The sequence below is a fragment of the Strix uralensis genome, chromosome 5 (assembly GCF_047716275.1).
Source record: "Strix uralensis isolate ZFMK-TIS-50842 chromosome 5, bStrUra1, whole genome shotgun sequence".
Lineage (NCBI taxonomy): Eukaryota > Metazoa > Chordata > Aves > Strigiformes > Strigidae > Strix > Strix uralensis.
Window position 1 is genome coordinate 74,316,135 of NC_133976.1, and position 19,193 is coordinate 74,335,327.

General features: G+C 42.4%; 1 protein-coding gene across 14 annotated transcripts in view; it reads left to right on the forward strand.

Annotated features, from left to right (window-relative positions):
* CACNA1C (calcium voltage-gated channel subunit alpha1 C) overlaps positions 1-19,193 on the forward strand; it is a 498,932-nt gene that overhangs the window by 423,242 nt on the left and 56,497 nt on the right. For 10 of the 14 annotated variants that reach the window (XM_074871704.1, XM_074871694.1, XM_074871692.1 and 7 more), the window contains 2 exons: positions 14,247-14,330; positions 14,944-15,027. In XM_074871704.1, the coding sequence (XP_074727805.1) occupies positions 14,247-14,330; positions 14,944-15,027 (168 nt within the window). The remainder of the gene's footprint in view (positions 1-14,246; positions 14,331-14,943; positions 15,028-19,193) is intronic. The other 4 variants (XM_074871698.1, XM_074871701.1, XM_074871699.1 and 1 more) reach the window with 1 other exon arrangement.

The following is a 19,193-nucleotide window of genomic DNA, read 5'->3' on the forward strand; positions in this document are numbered from 1 at the left end:
CAAGTCTGAGTCAGGGCTCATCTCCTAACACTTACAGAAAGTATGTGAAGGGGATAGAAAGACAAGGGCTTTCCCAACTAAACATACTGTTACTGTTGAGATTGGTTGCTCTAGTCAGCAAGTTCCTTTGATACCTGTCCTTTATATTGGCCATCTTCTGCAAACAGTGTTTTGGTTTGCTTAGTCTCCAGGGAGGCTATAGAGAAGAGGGGGGCATTAGCTGGAGCAGCTGCTGCTGGTATAGATAGCACATGCCAGGCAGGGACAAGGCCAGCCTCTGAGAGACCCCATGTTTCTGTGTGGCACATCTTCTGGAGGAGAGGATCAGTTATCCTAGGTTTTTTTCAGGGTAAGTCTAAGCACTGTGTAAGACAGCTCATCTATGTCTGATACAGTCTTGACAGGAGGGTGTGCAAACAATGAGCAAGAGAGATTTGGGATGATTAGGGCTGCTGATAAGGAAAACATCCACTACATGTCCTGCATCTCCTTACAGAGTATTAATGTGCTGCTCTGAGCAAAACTCCCAAGTGGAGCTGAGTGTTTGTCTTGGCTGATGCTCATAAACTGATTCAAGACTAGTTAGTTCAAAGAGACAGACAGTCTAAAAGTAACGCTGCTGAGCCAAGGCCTTTTGCTGCTTTGTTTTTCTAATTTTATAAATTCTCCAGCCAGTCTGGTGAGGTATTTTCCAGTTCCTGCATGGAGAAAGCTGCTGCTGCTGCTTCGTGCTTTTTCCAGAGAAAACTACTAAAGGGAATGAGAGGTGCTCACAGCTACCACTGTCCTAGCTTCTTAAAGAAGAAATCCCCACAAGCAGCAATCCATGAAGGATCAGCTGCTCTACAAAACCTGCCTGGGGTTTTTCTTTTCAACTCAAAGACAGTGACTGAAATTCCTATTCATATGAAGCTGCGCCATCTGTCAACGTAAGTGCTAATATGGGGATGGATATTCTTCCAGGAATTTCAGATCTTCCTGTTCCCTGAAATGGGCTGTTTTACTCATGAACCACATCTACTTTTTCTTTGAGGAGACATTTCATCTATCCCCTTATTAGCTAGGGCAGGACTGGTAATCCAAGAGCTATGAATTTTCTACTGCTGTCCTTGTCATCTCAAACTAGGGAAGACATATCAGTGGAACTGCTCCCATGCACAAAATAGAGCACATGTTCATGTATTTTGTCAAATCCAGGTCTGCGTGTGGAAAGGGAATCTTGGGGATTTCCTCTGTGGAATTACGACTATGAGAGACACTACAGATCACAAGTCTATTCCATTTACCAGACACTGTCAGCACCTTTTTTGTCTGGTTGTTTATGGATGTTACTTCTAAAGCAGCCTGTAACAACGCCATCTGTCCTGCCTCAGATAGTTAGTTCATTGCCTCATTTATCACTGCTCCTTTACTCTGAATTCTTGCCATTCTTTAATGTCATTTTCATGTAGCAAAGTTCAGACTTCTGTGCACTGTTTCAAACAAGTTTCACATTCAGCACAAGGCATATAATCCCATATGATCCCAGGAAGAGCCATGACCCTCTGAGTAGTGGAAGTCATGAGTGTTGCCCATGGTTATTTCTTGGTCTCCATTTACTGATGCATCTATGCGTCCTCAGTGTTTCTTTCTCCCCTGATGCATTTGTCCTTCCTTATTCCTCTTTAGGCTCCTCTCAGTCAGCATTTATCATTAATTTGATGCACTGATATCTCTTCTCAAACCTGCAAAATGACTCATCTGGTTTTGTTCTTTTTTTACTATTCCATTTCTTGTACATTTATGCCTATAAACAGATCTTTGAGCAGTCTCTCTAAAGTCACACTGGCTGTTTCATACAGCTTGCATTCTTCTTTCTCACCATAACCTGCCATTCCTTGGTCAGGATGGAGGCTTCAGCATTTTCACAACTGAAATTTATGTCCAGTCTATCCCCTTGCACCGCAGAAACAAGGTTGGTTAATTTTGGAAATCTAGTGCTTTTTGTACTTCTTCACTCTAACACCTCTAGATACCCGTATCTCTTAGGATGCTGCCCCGGCATCATTCATCGGAGTGTATTATTTGTCCAGCTTATACAGAGAAAGCAAAGTAAAGACATTCTGCACTGATACAAAAACATCAGGAAAACTGGTTACAATTGAGTGGTCTTTCGCTCAGTGCGGAAAAACACTTCAGATCCATCCAACAGACATAGGAATCATATTCAGTTAAAAATCACATGGTCTGGGATGAAATATGGTGGTATAAATTAGTAGTTTAGGTTGTGTAAAAGTATACATGAGCCCATGGTGCAGGCAGCTGCCTCCCTCTCATGGAGTTTGGCCACAGAATTCTGCTTGTCAAATGGCTCTTAGTTTGCATATTTTCTCTGCTGGTTTTGGCAGGTTCTTAACCTAAGTAGTCATCTAACTGTTTCCTCCCCTCAGCTTTCCTTTGCTGTTTTGGAGGGGCAGCATCTAGACATGGAGTATTTGCTGACTGAGTCATCTACCCAGTGCAATAGAAAGAGCAGTCTCCAACCACCACCCTGCCTTTGGTTGGAACAAGTATTTTAAAAGGCAAAAGAAGGGGTGAGAAAGCTAATATGTTTCAGGATCTGTGAGTGGGCAAAAAATATACCTTATTCAACAAAAAAGAAGAGTGTGCTCTGTGTGATGTTGAGTGTCGTGGTTTGAGCCCAAAGGGCAAATAAGCACCATGCAGCTGTTCACTCACCCCATCCCCCCAGCGCTGAGAAGGAGAAAATGAAGAAAAAGTCTCAGGTATTGAGATAAGGACAAAGAGGGGTGGCCTACCAATTATGGTCACGGGCATAAGACAGACTCATTAAGGGAAGAAAAAAAGAACATCACTTTAATTCAAACACTAACAAAACCAACACTTAACAGACAGAGTAGGACAGTGAGAAGTGTTACCACATCTTAAAAACATGTCCCCCCACCCCTCCCTTCTTCCTGGGCTCAGTTTTTTTCCCGGTATCTCTACCTCCTTCCTCCAGCAGTGCAGGGGCAGGGAATGGGGGGGTTTCAGTCAGTCTGCTGCTCCTTCCTTCCTGGGGAGGGGGGAAGCACTCCTCTGAATTATTCTCCTGCTCCATGTGATTCCCCTCTCATGGCAGACATTCCTCCACAAACTTTCTCTGTCATGAGTTCTTCCCATGAGCTGCAGCCATTCCTGGGCTGCTCCAGCATGGGTCACTCCCACATATTGCAGTCCTCCCAGTGCCGAACTACAACAACGGGGCTGCTTCTTCCCATAGAGACCCAGCCTTCTTCAGGTGAGGCCACCTGCTCTGGTGTGGGGTCCTCCACAGGCTGCAGGTGAATCTCTGCTCCACCGGTGACCTCCGTGGTGTCAGGGGGGTGGCCCTGCCATCTCACCACAGGATACAGGGGGGCTCTCTGTGCCGGTGCATTTCCCCCATTCCTCCTCCTTCCACTGACCTTGGTATTCACATAGGTGTTCTTCTCCTAGCTCCTCCTCACAAGTCCCAACCCCCTGTCATGTTCCCCTTCTTAAATACATTATCACAGAAGTGCAGCCACCACCTCTAGTTGGCTTGGCCTTGGCCAGAGGCAGGTCCAACTTCGATCCAGGGGAGCTTTGGAGAAGCTTCTCGCAGGGGCCACCACTGTAGCCCCCTCCCCCCATTACCAAAAACCCTGCCACACAAATCCAGCACATTAGGTAAGAAATATGAGCATGGAAAGAACTAGGAATAGTCAGGTAAGAGAGTGTGTGAACTGAAGAAAGTGACAGAACTAAACAAACAGAAAGAACCATATCTGGGAGGAAAAGAGAGAGAAACCAAACCTGGAGGGGAGGAAAAGCCATACACAGATCATGGAGAGTGGGAACAGACAGAATATCCTTCAAGGCAGAAAGAAAAAAAATAAACCAAAGACCCTGAAAGAGGAAAGTATTAATAGAATGGAGAAAGAAATGATTGGAGAAAAAATGATGCAAGGAAAATAAAAACAGAAGCAGGGCTGAAAGGAAAAGTAAATATGGAAAGGGATTTTTAGAAAATTAAAAACTGAATTAAAACCCGTAGCTTTTAAGCTACTTTTTTGCTTCCTCATTTTATTGAAGCTCCCTGGCAGACATCCCAGGTCTCCATGTTCAAACACATCAGTATCTCAGCCACAGAGCTTCCCTGTGTACCTTCTCATCAGAATAATTTGCAATAACGGTTGGGTGAAATATATTTCCCTACTTCTGTGGATTAATCTCAGCCCTGTTGAAAAATGCATCAGCATGTTACCCCAGAAATGCTTTCCTTTTTCACCACAAATTTTTTCCTGGCTGAAGTCTGAACGTATTATATATTCCTCTGGATCTTCTGTACAGCCGGTAGCCCAGCTGCAATTAACTCAGCTGCTCCAACAAGCCCAGCAGCCATATGACCAGAAATCCCTGACATCTCTGTAGTGCATGACCAGACACTGCGGTGTATGTGTGCAGTCAGTCTGAAGCTCTCGAGGGATTTCTGAATGAGGCTCAAGGGTTTTGGAAACACCCTAGAAAACCCCCCATTACTCACTCCTCTGCTTTCTGTTTACCATAATTACCTGTCTGCCAGGAGTTTCATGCATTTTACATAGCATACATATCATGTGGAGATTTGACCATATGGTCTTCCATGTCCACAGATCTAGGAGGAAGAATGAGTCTCTTTTCTAAACCCTTTCTGAAAAAGTAAATACTAAGAGTAGTGTATGTCAGAGCAGCATGTTCAGGTGACTTTGATATGAAGAAATACTTGGGATAATTATTCTGGATATGGATGATCAGGTCATCCCAGTCCTTTATACCCATCAGTGGGTTGGAACAGAGAGTCATCAGGTAGACTTGCTCCTGGATGCTGCTTGCCTGACAGAATTTCTATCTGCCAATATGTCCAGGAGAAAGAAAAGAGAGGCTAAGAAAGTAACTGAGCCTCTTGTAGCACATTCTGTGCCACAGCACTCCCACAGCAGCTCAGCATTGAGACTTTATCACAGAACATGGATAGGCATCCCACTAGCCAAGGGCCAAAGCAGCTGCTTTTGTTGTTCCAGGTCTTCAACAAAACTACTCAGGAGTCTGTGCTGCCAACATGTTATAGGGCAGTGACATTAAAAGAAAGAGGAACCACATCCTGGTGTTTTACAGTGCTGGCCCATCAAGTTAAACAGTATACCTGACGTAAACGTAGAGCTTCAGACAACAAATCTTCCAGTTAGCACAGAAGAAGAAAATTTGCAACAAAACTCTCAAGGATGAGGTTGATTTAGCAACAGTTTCTGCAAATGAGGAGTTAGCAAGCAAATAACTGCCTCCTCTGTCATGTGGAAGTACAGGGAATCCTCTTTGATGCTTCTAGATTTCACCGAGTTCCTCACCAGTTCCTGAGCGTGTGTGGGAGGGGAAGTCTGGCCATTCCCAGCACTTTGAAGGAGAAGAAAGTAGTGCCAGACTAAAGTTTTTCTATTGTGCATATGCTTATATTCTGAGACGGCACAGGCGTGACTTCACCTAAACAAGTCATGCAGTGTGAAAAACATTTGGTAGGTGAATGTAACAGAAGAAACTAGATGGATGATGTGAAATGGAATTTCTCAGTAAATCCTAGCTCATACCTCTAGTTGAATCTGGGTCAGGAAACACCGGTGTCTTCCTTCTGAATGCTGGTTAACATTCTGTATGAAGTATACTGGTCTCTTTCCCATTTCCCTGTGGAAAATATATGTTGAAGAAAGGCATGAGGTGAGTGGATCTCAATTGGTTTCTTTGTTGGTTCCCCAAAAAAGAGGCCAAAAATGAAATGAACAGAACAAACTTCCCTCTTCATGCAAAAAACTTGTCCTTTCATGTTGTGATGGAAGCAATTAGTGAGGGACAAAAAGGCTGTTTGATCTGCTGCTTCCCATGTTACATTTGTTGTTTAAATGCAGGATGTTCTCCTTCCTGAAGGACGAGGCCAGTTTTCTGCACACAAATAGATCCTCTAATTGCTATATAGAACGTGTGAAATTTCTAACAGTGATCAGCCAGAGCTATGCAATCCTCCACCCTTCTGAAGGATCAGTGGAGAATTCAGTAGGCAGAAAAAACTGTTAAAGAAGCTGTATAAGAGCTTCAACGAGAGAGGACCTTTTCCTTCACAGCAAACATACCCAGAGAATTTGCATATTGCTGCAACATTGTGACAGATTTATTTTCAGTCTGGCACTTGCGGGTTTTAATGTCATTATAAATGATCAAAAATAATGATATGACTGCACAATGCAACAGTGTGGGAAGTACTGTATTAGCTATTACACTTAATTATTTAATACAGAAAATTATTCACACAGTGTTAAAAGCCCAGTGGGATGGGGAACTGGGGTCTCATTCACAACAGCATCGACAGCACCAGCAGCAGCATGTAAAGGGAACAGTTCCAGGGAAAAGTGACTTGCTGTCACTCTCAGAAGAAAAATCCTAACACTCTATCAAGTCACATGAAGTTGTTTTAAAGAGTTAAAAGTTCTCACAGATGTGAATCTTCTCTTCACATAACAATGATACCAGGTAATAGACTGTGATACAGCCCCTGTTAAGAACTGTTCATCATGTTAGGAAATTAATTTCTGCTGCCAAATGGTCACCTGGCTGAGGTCTAAGAGAGTTGATTTCTATTCTCTAGCATGCATCTAGCTTTTGTAGGACCTTGGAAACTTTAGTTTTCTACATTTCTGCTTCCCTAACCGTAAAAGGAGAGTAACCATCATCTCTTGGAAAGTTATGATTGATGGATTACATGAAAGTAAGCATTATTTTATTAACTACTCTAACCCATATAAAATCAAGCCTTTTCTGAAAAGTTGAGATAACTGACCAAAAAAAAGAAACTATTCAAAAAGCTATTGCTCATACCTACTCACTTGTTTCTAGAAGATTGTGCCTTTCTTCCAGTGAGTATCCACTATCCACGCAGCAACCAGGTCAGAGCAGTCCATAGCCTTTACCCATGGTGCATACGGAGACAGGAAAGCCCATATTCAGAATGCTTCTTCACCCATTACTTACCACTGTCTTATCTTCCCACAACAGTAAGTGGCTCTTCTCTCTGAAAGATGTGCCACTTCTGTTCTTATAGGTTGAGTTTTACTACTTTTGAATCATTCTTCCCTGGGCTTGGATGTCAGTCCAACTTTAGAAGACAGACTATCTTAAACAGCAAAGCCCATCCTTTTGCTTTTTTCGTAGGACTGTTTCATATTGCTGGTTTTGTTTATTGCTTTCAAGAATTATTTGTTGGCTTTCATCAAGACCTGCTTTTTCTAGACCTTGCAGTCTTTGAGCATTTACAGCTTCTTTCTAATGGAATTCGACAGCAAAACTCTCACGGAATGCATTTTGTGATAAATGATCTGTTCAGACATAGCAAGGCATCACATTCACTTTTCCATCTTTCCAGTAAGACTGGTGTTGGTTTTGTTTCTCTTTGCTCAGAACAAGTCTGGCTTCTGACTGCAGGGCAGTAATTGTTAAATCATCACTATGTAATTACTAAAGGACCCAACTCCTCACAGGGTATCATTGTGACAACATACCTGTAGGAAAGTCAGGAATGTTTATCTTATTTTTCTAGGTGGACAGCAGAATTTATAAGAGAGCTTTCTGTTACTCTGCCTCCATTTTCATGCATTTATATCAAGCAGGCCTTAGGCATTACTGTTCTGAGGCATTACTCACCCTCCCTTCAAAGACAGTATTCCAGGCCAAAAATGACATCAGGGTCAGCTAGTTGAATCATCCAGTTTCAGCATGTTTTACTGTTATCATTTCCTGAGGCCTTCTCAGCATGTTGCCTTGAAAATACAGTCTTTGTCACCTCTAAAAGATGCTTCCATAATAAATGTTTTCTTATGCCTTTGCCATGCTTCTTTCCCAGTCTTTGGAGGACCTGAGTCCATAACATTGCACTTTAAGCCTTCCACGTGGCTGAGTGCTTGTGTACTACTAGACACTTTACAGTAAATGAAATATGGGGAGATGTAAGACAAATGTACCACCATGTAGGTGGGCATGAAGGGGCTCATGGGACCATCTAGAAAATGTAATTCTGGTGGAATGAACTGGGTTGCAAGATCTGGAAATGGGAATTCTCAGTTCAAAGAAAAGACATGATAAAGACTTTCCTATTGAATTGACGTTGTCAATTATCAGTAGGTGTGGAGACCATAAAAAGGGTCTGCTGTGATGCAAGAGATTATGTAGTTCCAGTCTCCATAAATGTTTAAGTTTGTCAAATGGTGGTTTGGGGGCCTTGATTCAGGCAGTGGGTTTTTTTGTTTTTTTCCTGTGATGGAGACCTTTGTCCTAGAAGCACGGGTGAGACCTGTAGTTAGGACCTACAGGCTCTCAAAAAATAATCAGAAGGTGGCCACTTTCAACCAGTAACAAGGTACCCCAGTTTTATACCAGTGACCTAGAAATAAGCATTTGGGGTCTTTTTCCAGATCACAGAGCCATTCAAGTCCTCCAACTCCTTTGTTTCTGTCAAGCAGAGTGTTCAGTATGTCCAGGCAGGCCCTCAGACCCCAAGGGACACCTGATGCTTTCACTGATGTCCTCATTGTGAGAGAGAGCATGAAAGAGTGAGAGAGGATAAAGGAAAACATCAAAGTTATTGAGCACCTATCTTGGTCTACAAGTTGGTCTTATTTTCTTATGGACTAAGTAGAGAGAGACAGCAGGCTTCTTCAGAACTGACCAGACCTTTGGAATAGTCTGGGGAGCTGAAAAGCTCCTCTCCTCACTCCCTGTCTGCGGAAAGATTTGATGGAGTACAGGAGGGCCTTGTGCAATTCCCTGCAGCAGTGACTCATTACAGCGACTGGTAGGTGAACTGCAGGGAGTCTGTGTCTCAGAATTAATCCATCAATGGATGAGAGCTGATAGATAGTATGCAAATAGATGCTGTTTTCCTACAGCCTGTCAGGAGTTCCAAGCAGCTGCATCCTCCACTTTATTCCTTCTCTATTAGATTTTGCTAATTTCGCTGATTGCTGTTATGGCTAAATGGTATCTTAGCATAACAGAGTTTGCATCTGACACAAATCTCCATTTGGTGTTGGGAGCTATTGTAGCATTGTAAGATTGTTCAGGAAACATGCAAATCACTCAAATCTGCTGTGAGAAGGTATGCCAAGAGTCACAGTACTGTGTAAATGTCATTTGATTCGATACTGTTTTCTAATTAAATTATCGCTTTTGCAAAAATACTTTTAGGGGAAGCCTCTTTTACTGAAGTCTGAGAACTGACTCTCACAGTTCCAAATAGCCTGCAGCATTTTCAGAAATGAATTCACATACTAAGCAACCATCAGCCAAACAAGCAGTTCATCTCATTTTGCAAATCCCCAGCAAAGTTTGCTTTGGTGCCCTTTACAATCAGCAGGATATTTTGGATAAGAAATCACACTGAGTATCAGGGTATCAGCTCTCCTTCCTATATACTCTTTCGAGCTGATTAAGACTTATGCTTCTTTTCATTGTTTTAACATGCAGGTTTATTTCAGAAAAATGGTAGCAAGGTTCTTCTGTAGTTTGTTTTTCTTTTAGGCTGTGTAGTTATCTGTATGTCTTAGTTTCTCCTTGATGCTTCATTTCTGTATTCATACATACATGCATGCATGCGTGTCTTTTCCTTTTTTCCTGACATTGCACCATCTTCTTCCACTGGGGACCATCTGACCTACATTCAGATCCCACCCAGTGAATAGCCTTGACCTTTGCTGTGCTCTTCATCTTTAGAGACTTTGCTCTCAGAGGGGTTTGTTAACTTTTGCAAGCCACCTCGTAAGAGACGGAAATGAAAACCTGGAACTAAGCAGATAAATAACTGCACGTCAGTTAACACACAAATGACCCTGCAGCTCCCACAGGGCTGGATGCTCAAAACCCAGCTGGTACCATGACTCAACAGCACCCTTCCCCTGAGGATTTCTGTGCTTCAGTGTAGATACATAGCTCTCTGGCCACCACATGTTCTTATTATGGGCCCCAGGTGACTCTGAACTCAGACCTTTAGATAGACTCCAGTGGGAAATTTTCCCTGCTGTTAGTTAAGCGTCTTAGATACTGCATTTAGGATCTCATATTCACAAAAAGTAAAAGAAATTGTCTCTAGAGATTTCAATGGCTCCATGAGTACCAAAACAAACCCTACCTTCTTTGATAGCTAGCAACTAGGAAACCTAAAAATGATTGGCATACTCATTCTGAATGCTATGATGTCTGCTCCCCCCACACAAATGAGATTCCATTCCAGTCAGCTACTCCATATTTATGCTCAGCCTTTCATTAACTTATTGATCATGTGATGATACACTATCCTTTGCTACCTTTGGGGAAATGAAAAAATGGGGAAAAAATTCGCTCTAATGGTGGGGCTATTTCATGCTTCCTGAATATTCAGTCCAATCCTCCTGGTCTCTTTCTGTCCTCTTTCTCCCCAAAAGCTTCATGGATCTCCAAAGACATCCCACAAGAGAGGGTGATTACCGTTCCCCAGTAGGCCCCTGAGGCTGCCATTATGTGGCATGCAATTATACAGCTAAATCAGGGTCAAGAGTCTCCCTTTAAGGGTAAAATATGGTATTATACTCTAAATTCCTGTATTGCAAAAACAAACAGTGCCATCAATTCATTTCCAGTCAGACCTTCACCCCCTTGGGAAAAGTATACAGAACTTTCTGGTGGGAAAAATAATTTGGAAATACAACCTCTTTGTTAGAGTGAAAGTTCTTCCTTCATTCAGCTTGTCTTTCATTAGCCACCCTGGTACACTCCAGTGAGGAACGTGGCTTGAAGAGGTACTTAGAGATTGCAAGAGGCAAGTCCCAAAGGGGTGTATTTCACTCTCGATATGTACCCATAACTCCTGACAAGATTATGAGATCTGATCCGAAGCTAAGTAACCACATGGCCATTCGTAGGTAAATGTCTCTAAAGAGGGTGGCTTTTTAAGGAAGGTTTCCATTACCTTGCACACAAATGAAGCATCTATGTTCTCTGTTTTCTTTGAGCTCTCTTACTGTGAATAATATCTTCCTATTTTCACCCTTCTGTCTGAAACACAGAGGGAGCAGGTGAGGAGGAAAGGAAGGTTTTAAAATTCATGTTTTTTCTTAAATCAACACTGGCATATTGGATGTGGGGTTGAGTAAAACTGCATTCATATCCTTGGTTCCTCTCTATCGCTCATCTAAGAGGTACAGGAGGAAAAGAAGAGCTCTCTGAGTCCACCTTACAGCTACACAATAGCAGACTATGGTAATGCTCTTTCTGTGATCCCAGAGCAGACCAGCCCATGGCTTTCAAGCAAGGAGCTGGCTGATGAGACTCAGGAGAGCATCCTGGGAGAAAGAACTCACAGTGTAAATCTGGAGCAACACCACCAAAATTAGGAGAGTGACTCCAGATATGCTGTGGTGTCCAAAGGTCCAAAGCAGCTATTTGTGATGGCAATAAAAAAGGGACCTTTTCTTTCCAGGCCTGAATCTCTCCTGAGATGTGCCAACTGTGTCAGCGCAGTGTCATTGCTTCCAGTGAGGTTGCATTATTGCAACTGGACGCAAAATTTAATTCACTGGCTTCAGTGGTCATCTGAGGACAGGATTTGATGCTGTGTGTCCCCTGGGTTTTATACCAACAGCAAATGTTGTTTTGCCAGCAGCAATGGCTATTGGGCTCTATATAAAAAGTTGCTCAGTAAAAAGAAATTGTGAATTTGGGTACACCAAAACCATTCTTTGCAGTATGATGCCAATCATAGTAAAAATAACCTAACTATCACCACAGATTTAAAAATAGATATTCATCATTTTCATGGGCAAAACCTGAACAACATGCTTTGTATCTTCACCCTTGCAGCTGCCCAAAAACAAACTCTGTTTTTTTGGAGTTGTTTGGGTTCCTGCTGAAATCCTTAATAGTTCCTAAACTATGCAATTGAGAAGGAAATGGAAGATAGCCATGCTATTGAATGCACGTATTCATTTGGCATGTGAGCAGTGCCATTGCCTTCAGCAGGACTGTGCACATGAACAGGGGCAGGAGGATTGGGTCTGTTGTCTTCTACTTCATTCTCTTTGATTCTGCAAGTGTACTGTCTGCCAAGGTCGCATCAGGCTGCAAAGGCACTTTTTGCAACTCTGTATGATCTGTGTCTGTCCTTTATTTATTCAAAATGCGTTTGCCTCTACAATTTAATCTGCTGTTCTCTTCCTCCCCTTTCTCTTGGTAAAGTCTAATTACAGTTTTATTCCAGGTCCATCTGGTTGCTAACGATGCTGGACATCACCGCTGAATTCATTCTAATATTTGTTGTGTATTTTCTAGGCTGGACGCTGAATAATAATATTCTCTGAATTTGCTTTTGCTCCTGTTTCCTTCCTCCCTGTTGTAGTTAATTGTGTAGTAATGTGTAGCCATGGGATGATTACTCCTTCCAGTGCAGATCTGCTAAGAGTTGCCTATTTTAGGCTGCAGAATAAAGGGGGGTTTTTTTGTGGTTTTGAGGAGAAGATTTTAAAATCCACTCTACCAGCTCCCTTCACTGGTATGGAACCAGCTGGGCAGTGGCTTTCTCTGCTTCATTTATATTTTTTTTTCCCCTTCTCCAAGCATAATGCAGTTTATAACAGTGAGTCTCAAAGCATCCTCAAGGCAGTGTTTCAGCGTTTAGAAAGACACTTCTTGCCAGTGCTTGCTCCATGTGATGGTTACACCCACAGTAATTTCAGGTTCCCAAGCCTGGCTTGTGCAGTGCCAGTGCTGGGATTTTTATTTTTTTTTCTTTCTTTTTGCTTTTTGCAACACTGCCTGGGAACACAGACTCACACTTTACCCATGACCTGACTCTCTGGCTAAGAATAGCAGTCACAGTGCAACTTGAGTTCAGTCTCACTGGAGACATGCTGCAGCTGGGAAACAGGGAGGTCAGAGTAGCCCATGCTCACAAAACCAAACACATAAAAGGAGTATGGGGGATTTTGTATGTTCACCTCCTTTGAAGACTGCAGAACAAGGGGAAGAAGTTGGCACAGATGTTCAGTGAGCCAAGATAAGTTTTCTTTGATCATGACATTGACTAGTAGAGGAAGTTTAGATACAGAAGCTCATCTTCTGGGCTGAACAGAACCTTTGCCAAAAGGGTCCTGTATCCTTACAGCCTATCCAGGCAGAAGTCATGCAGGATGGGGACAGTAAGCAGTGCTGATTAGCATCTCCTGAGCTCTGCTTAGAACAATGAGATGTTTGAGATAGCCCCCAAAGTGATTCTGCACAGCAAAGTGAAGCTATGAGTGTAGCACATGCTAGTGGATTTGCTATAGCTTGTCCTAGACAGCTAATGTGACAGTGATGCTGTGGTACTATTTTTAGCATGAGTGAGCAACAGGTCTCACTCTGAGCACATGCTAAAGCCAACTTTGCTCTCATTCTTACCGCTTCCTGGTGGGGTGTGCTAGCACATGCTACATTCACACCTTCATTTTGTGGTGCAGACGTGCTTTCAGAGTAACAGAAATACCAGTCCTGCTCTGTAGTTTTAAGACAGGATCTAAACCATTAGTAACAGAAACTGTTAGGCTAATGACTGTCATAATACTCACTATGGCTGGGTAAAGATAAAGGTGACAACCAGTGAGGTTTAAATAGCACATCCCCAGCTCAGCTGTGCCCTCTGCTCCCTTGTGATGCAGCAGCCAGCCGTTCCCAGTGCCAGCACAGAGCGTTACATCTGGAACATGGACTGGTGAATTGATATTCTCGCTGGCAGAAGGGGAGCCATTTTTTGAGAGAACCATATGACACCATTCCTGTACTCTTCCCCCAGACAAATCTAAGCCAAATGGGGAAGGGCGTTGTGTTGCTAGGAATTGGAGATGTCTGGAGGACCTGGCCCTGCAAGCCCTACTCCTGTGAGCAGCCATGCTCAAAGCGACCTATGTGGCTTCCCTTTGCCCTCCCTGGCTCAGAGTCAGAGGGGAGGGGTGGGTGCCCTGGGACCGCATTAGCTGGATAGGGGCTGCTCGCACAAGTCAGGGATCCCATGACTGGGCTACAGCTTGAGATGCAATAAGTAGACTTTAACAGGAAAGCCCGTTGAGGTATCAGGGCAGTAATTCTAATGGTAATTTTGAACTGTTTTTGTCTGTCTAACATTCCTTTTTAATCCCCATCCTGCCTGCCCCTTCCTTATGTAGGGTTACTTTAGTGATCCTTGGAATGTTTTTGACTTCCTCATCGTAATTGGCAGCATTATAGACGTCATTCTCAGTGAAACTAATGTGAGTATTACTCTACCCTCCCCAGGATACCACCACCTCCTCCTCCTCTGCTGTTCCTTCTCTCTTTCTCTCTTTCTTTCTCTCTTTTTTTTTTCTGGTTTTTTTCCCTCTAGTCATGCTTTTATTGAACTTGCCGTCGTCCTTCTCCTTCTCCCAGGGAAAAAAAAAGGAGGGGGGAAATGCCTCCTTCTTTTTCACTTGTCATAGCTCGCCCCAAGGCTGTGACTGGTGAAAGCGCACAGTTTGGGGTGTGTGTGCTTTTTTTCCCTCCAAAAGGTAGACATGCTTGAGTGTAACTTTTTGACTAACCAGGCTTTTGTTGATACCCTCCATCATGTGAAACGTTACAGAGGTTTGAGCAACCAATACTGTAGAGTGGTAAGAGACTATTTAATATGCCCACGTAACCTCTTTCTTTTCTTATTTTTTTCCTCTTCTCTCCCTCTTTCATGCTTTTGTTTTGGTTTTTTATTTTATTTTATTTTACTTTTTACTTTTTTTCCCTCTTTTCTCCCTTTCCCTCTCTCTCTCCCTCCTCTCTCTCTCTCATTCTTTCTTTCTTTCTCTTCCTTTCTCTCTCTCTCTCTTTCCTTGGCTTCTCTGCCACATGCAGCACTATTTCTGTGATGCATGGAATACATTTGACGCCTTGATTGTTGTGGGTAGCATTGTTGATATAGCAATCACCGAGGTGAACGTAAGTAGCTGGCGTCTGTCCATGATCGTGCCTGCTCTAACATTCATTTGTCTTTCCCGGGTTCTTTGTTTTTATTCCTCCCCTTCCTCCTTTCTTTTGAGTTTGTTTTCAGAGCTTTTTTTTTTTAGTTTTGAAGCTCTCTCTTTTTTATTTTTTGTTTGTTTTGTTTTCTTTTTATTCTGTTTTAATTTTTGGAACGACTTAAAGGACTTTTTGACTGTTGCATCATTTTCTTCCCTTCATAATCCGCCTGGCATGAATTAAACTGTATAGCAGGAAAAGTGATGGGAAATGTGGAGTGTAAGCGCAAAAACTATTTGTGCCATGGGAAGCTGCTAGAATAGTCCCAGGCCAGCACTTTGGTCTACCCAGTGTTATGCTTTGCTTCTCATGGCAGTTCAATACTCTCCACCCCACAGAGATCTAAAGGTCAGTTCTTTCGAGGTGGAACTGTGGGAACCAAACCAGGAATCCTCCCCGTGCCTCCTCACCCAGGATTCCTCCAAAAGAAATAAAGACCAAATCATCTCTGTTTAGAGGAACCTGCTCCTAATGTTCAGTTTCTAATTTGAAAAAAAAGGTAGATAAAATAAAAACAAAACAGAAAGCCCAAAGGGAAAACAAAGCACCAGAGTTTCAATGCATTCTTTTGGGTTTGCAACCCGGTTTGCTCCATCTCTCAAATTCCACCAGCACAATTGACACTGATTGGCCCCACTGGTGCCCATCTCAGCAGACAGGTGAAGGATTGAATGAGCCACGGAGACTGAAATGAGCAGCTGGTGTTCAAGGAATAAATCACATCAGGCAAACTTTTTCCTCTGTCTTTTTTTGGAGGTGGATGGATATAGAATTACAGGATAAACAGACAAAAGACAGGCAAGAAACACACAGATTACCAAAACAAAGACTACGAAGGACCCACTGGGTTTATGAGCATGGACAAAATTTGCACTGCAAAATCCAGCTTATCAAGGCCAGGAAAATACAAAGATTGAAAGAAAATTGCTGTAAATATGTTAATGAAGAGTAAATTAATCATGAATTTGTAAATGATGTGGCTGTTGAATAAACATTCCAGCTTGGAATTGTTGTGTACTGTAGAGGCAATCCAGTGCAAGCAGAAAAGCAACAGCATAGTATTCATTCAGTGCTGTGTGCAGGGAAAAATGTAGGCAACATTTTGAAAAAATCAAAATGCCTTATTTGGAACTTTCCAAAAAAAAATGTTTTCATATCTTGGTTCTAGTTTAATTTCTGTTCTTTTTTTTTTTTTTTTTTTAATTCTGAAACAGGCACATTTATCCAAGTTGTAATATTTTGATTTAAAATAAATTAAATATTTTATTTGACACTAGTCTATTTTCGTTGTCCTTTGAGAGAATGGAAAACAGTTTCTAACTGAAAATGAACTTTTATTTTACATCTCTTAAATGTCCTACTTTCTGGACACCAAAAAAATTGTTTACAACATTTCCCCCAGAATGTTGTAAACAATTTTGGTTACCCTTTTACTAGAGTCATGTTGGGATTGGGCTGACTTTGTAGAGGGAAGTTACAATGACCAGCAGGATGAAGTTGTTAATTTTAAAGACTTAAATGAAAGCCTTTTTTACGCCACACTTGTCACAGGAAAACTAAATGGGGAACCTGGCAATAGCCTTCAGATTGTCAAAACGTTCAATTCTCATCTGTAGAGGCAGAACTGTACACGGTAATTAAGGAAATAAGTACAGTTAACTGGAGATGAATTATTATCAACAAGTCTTCCCTGACTGATGTATTTGAATCCATATAAAAGTATTCCAAGCAGAAAGGAGGGGAATCCTTGTGTTTTGATAAATAAGTGGAGGTCTATCATAGTCAGAAACCTGTACTGGAGGGAAAATCTAATTCATCCTTTGGAAGAAATTCACAGTGATTTCCTATAAATTAAAGAACTTTTTCCATCATGGGTTTAAAGACACTTTGATATACATCTCATTAAACTTTAGTCATCTGAAAGGAAGACAGTCACCCAGGTCTCCTCTTACTGTTAGTGGAGAGAAATGAATGCCTCCCCAGGCCAGCTGGTGCCTCCCTGTACATGTCTATGACAGGGGAAATGAATTGCTCTTTGGAGGGCTCCATCCAGTGACTGGTGAGTGTCTAGGTTTGTTAGGTTTGTCTAGACGCCCGGCTCTCAGACACTAGATTTAAGGAGGATAAATCGCATTCATTCTCAGCATGTTGTTGAGAAGGTCACGCTGCTGCTAATTATGCTACATTCTGATCTTCAGTCTCCAGGGCTATCCATACTGGTGTGCTTAATTACCACTGACAAGGCTCCCTCTCTTTTCCATTCCCTGTCTAAATTCAAGTTCATATCAGACAAGGCCCAGAATCCATAGGCTTATAGAAGTCTGTGAGAAATGAGGGTGTGCCTCTGTCTAAACAACCATCACCTGTCTCAGTTGAGGAGGCAGCAGGAGCGGTCCTGACTCTTTTAGTAAGGGTTATGAAGAGCATCACGTGATGGTCCCTCTGTTTCCTCTAAAGAATCCTTTCCTTCTATACAGTTTTTAAAGATTTCTGCACATGTCTTTTTGTTACCTGGCATGTTTAAATCTTCTCTTTTTATCTAGGCAAGTCCTTTGCTACTAGTTTCTAATGTTTGTTACTAAAAACTTGCACAATCTTTTGATGCACTGATAAATGAGCAGCAGCTATGGATGGAGTTTGTTCTGAAATGTTCTGAAATCCCTTTGCACTTATAACCTGTATTGAATAAGAGAATGTTTTGTATGTTGGTTTGTCCTGTCAGATTCCCTTCCTGCTAGCAGCACTTGATATGTTACATCTGTAGCAAATGGGCTTTGGAAGTGGCAGCCCATCTTGGACGGACAGTTGTCATCTTCCCAAGCAGTGTCAGACAGTTTTTCAGACACACTTTTCCCCTTCTCAGGAGCTTGTTGCTTTCTTGCTGTTTGTGGGTTTGAGCAAACCCTGCCTTGTGTTTCTGTACACTGTCTTGTCTTGTTCCAAGAGACTTGGAGTCTGAAAAAGAAAGAAAAAATAAACCCTAAAATGCCAATAAACTCCACTAACTGGAGATGTTTAGCCTGGTCAGGTGCAGGTAAGATGTTTCTGCCCAAGCCCTTAGAAGCTGAAGAACATTTGTGGTAGGGTCTTGAAAGGTGCTGCTCTTGGAGCTAAGGGACAGTTTTCATTGTGGTCAGTTAGGGAAGATGGAGACACCTGTCACAGGTTAGTTTGACATGTGGCCATAGACACGTAAGCCTGAAATCTCTGTGAAGTTCACCAGACGTTTGCATTCAGGGGAAGAATACCCAGCAGGTGCTGAGATGCAATAGCTGTAGTTGCGGTGGGAACCCTGACTGACAGGCTCCACAGTGTGCATGTGTGTATGTGCTTGCATCTATTTATGCAGTTCACCATGCTCTGTTTTTTCCTTTTGCCAATTATTTTTGTCTCTTGAAAAGGAATTTCCCAGACCAAAACCTTCGTTAAGATATATGTGAGTGTGCATGGGTGGGTCTCTGTGTGTGCATTTTGTTGGTTGTAGTGTACGTTCCTGAATGTGTTCGGATGCCTGTGTATGGGCTACAAATCCATGGGAGAGTGTACAGGCACAAATCCACGTGTGGGGGAAAGAGAGTGTGTATGCTAGCATATGTATTTCATACTTACTTGTGTTGTGAATGGTTGTTTATGGAGACACATGGGTTGTTGTGTATGTAACTGAGTCTATGAACGTGTTTTCTGAGCCAGTGTGGCTATCTTACTGTGCAAGTTTGATCTGCTTACGGGTGGGTGTTTATATCTGAGAGTTTCCTGTATGCAGGCATGTTCATCTGCATGCCTGTGAGTGAGTGTACACTTGCATGTCAAGCTCAGCATATTTTTGTTAGCATGGCTGTGCGTTCAAAAATAGTGAGAAGGCATGTACTCATGAGGCATGCCCTCAGGTTGCCTTCAACATTTCTGAGTCCTTTAGGAAGCCTCCAGCTAAAGCACCTCCATGGTGTGGAGATCTGTCAAGTGATAAATCCAATTGCATCACGTTAGGCCCACTTGCTTACTGCAGCTTGGGAACATCTCCCAGGTCCCCTCAACCATCTCCACAGACTGAGATGTATCTCACACAGCTGAGTGAGTGCAAAAGG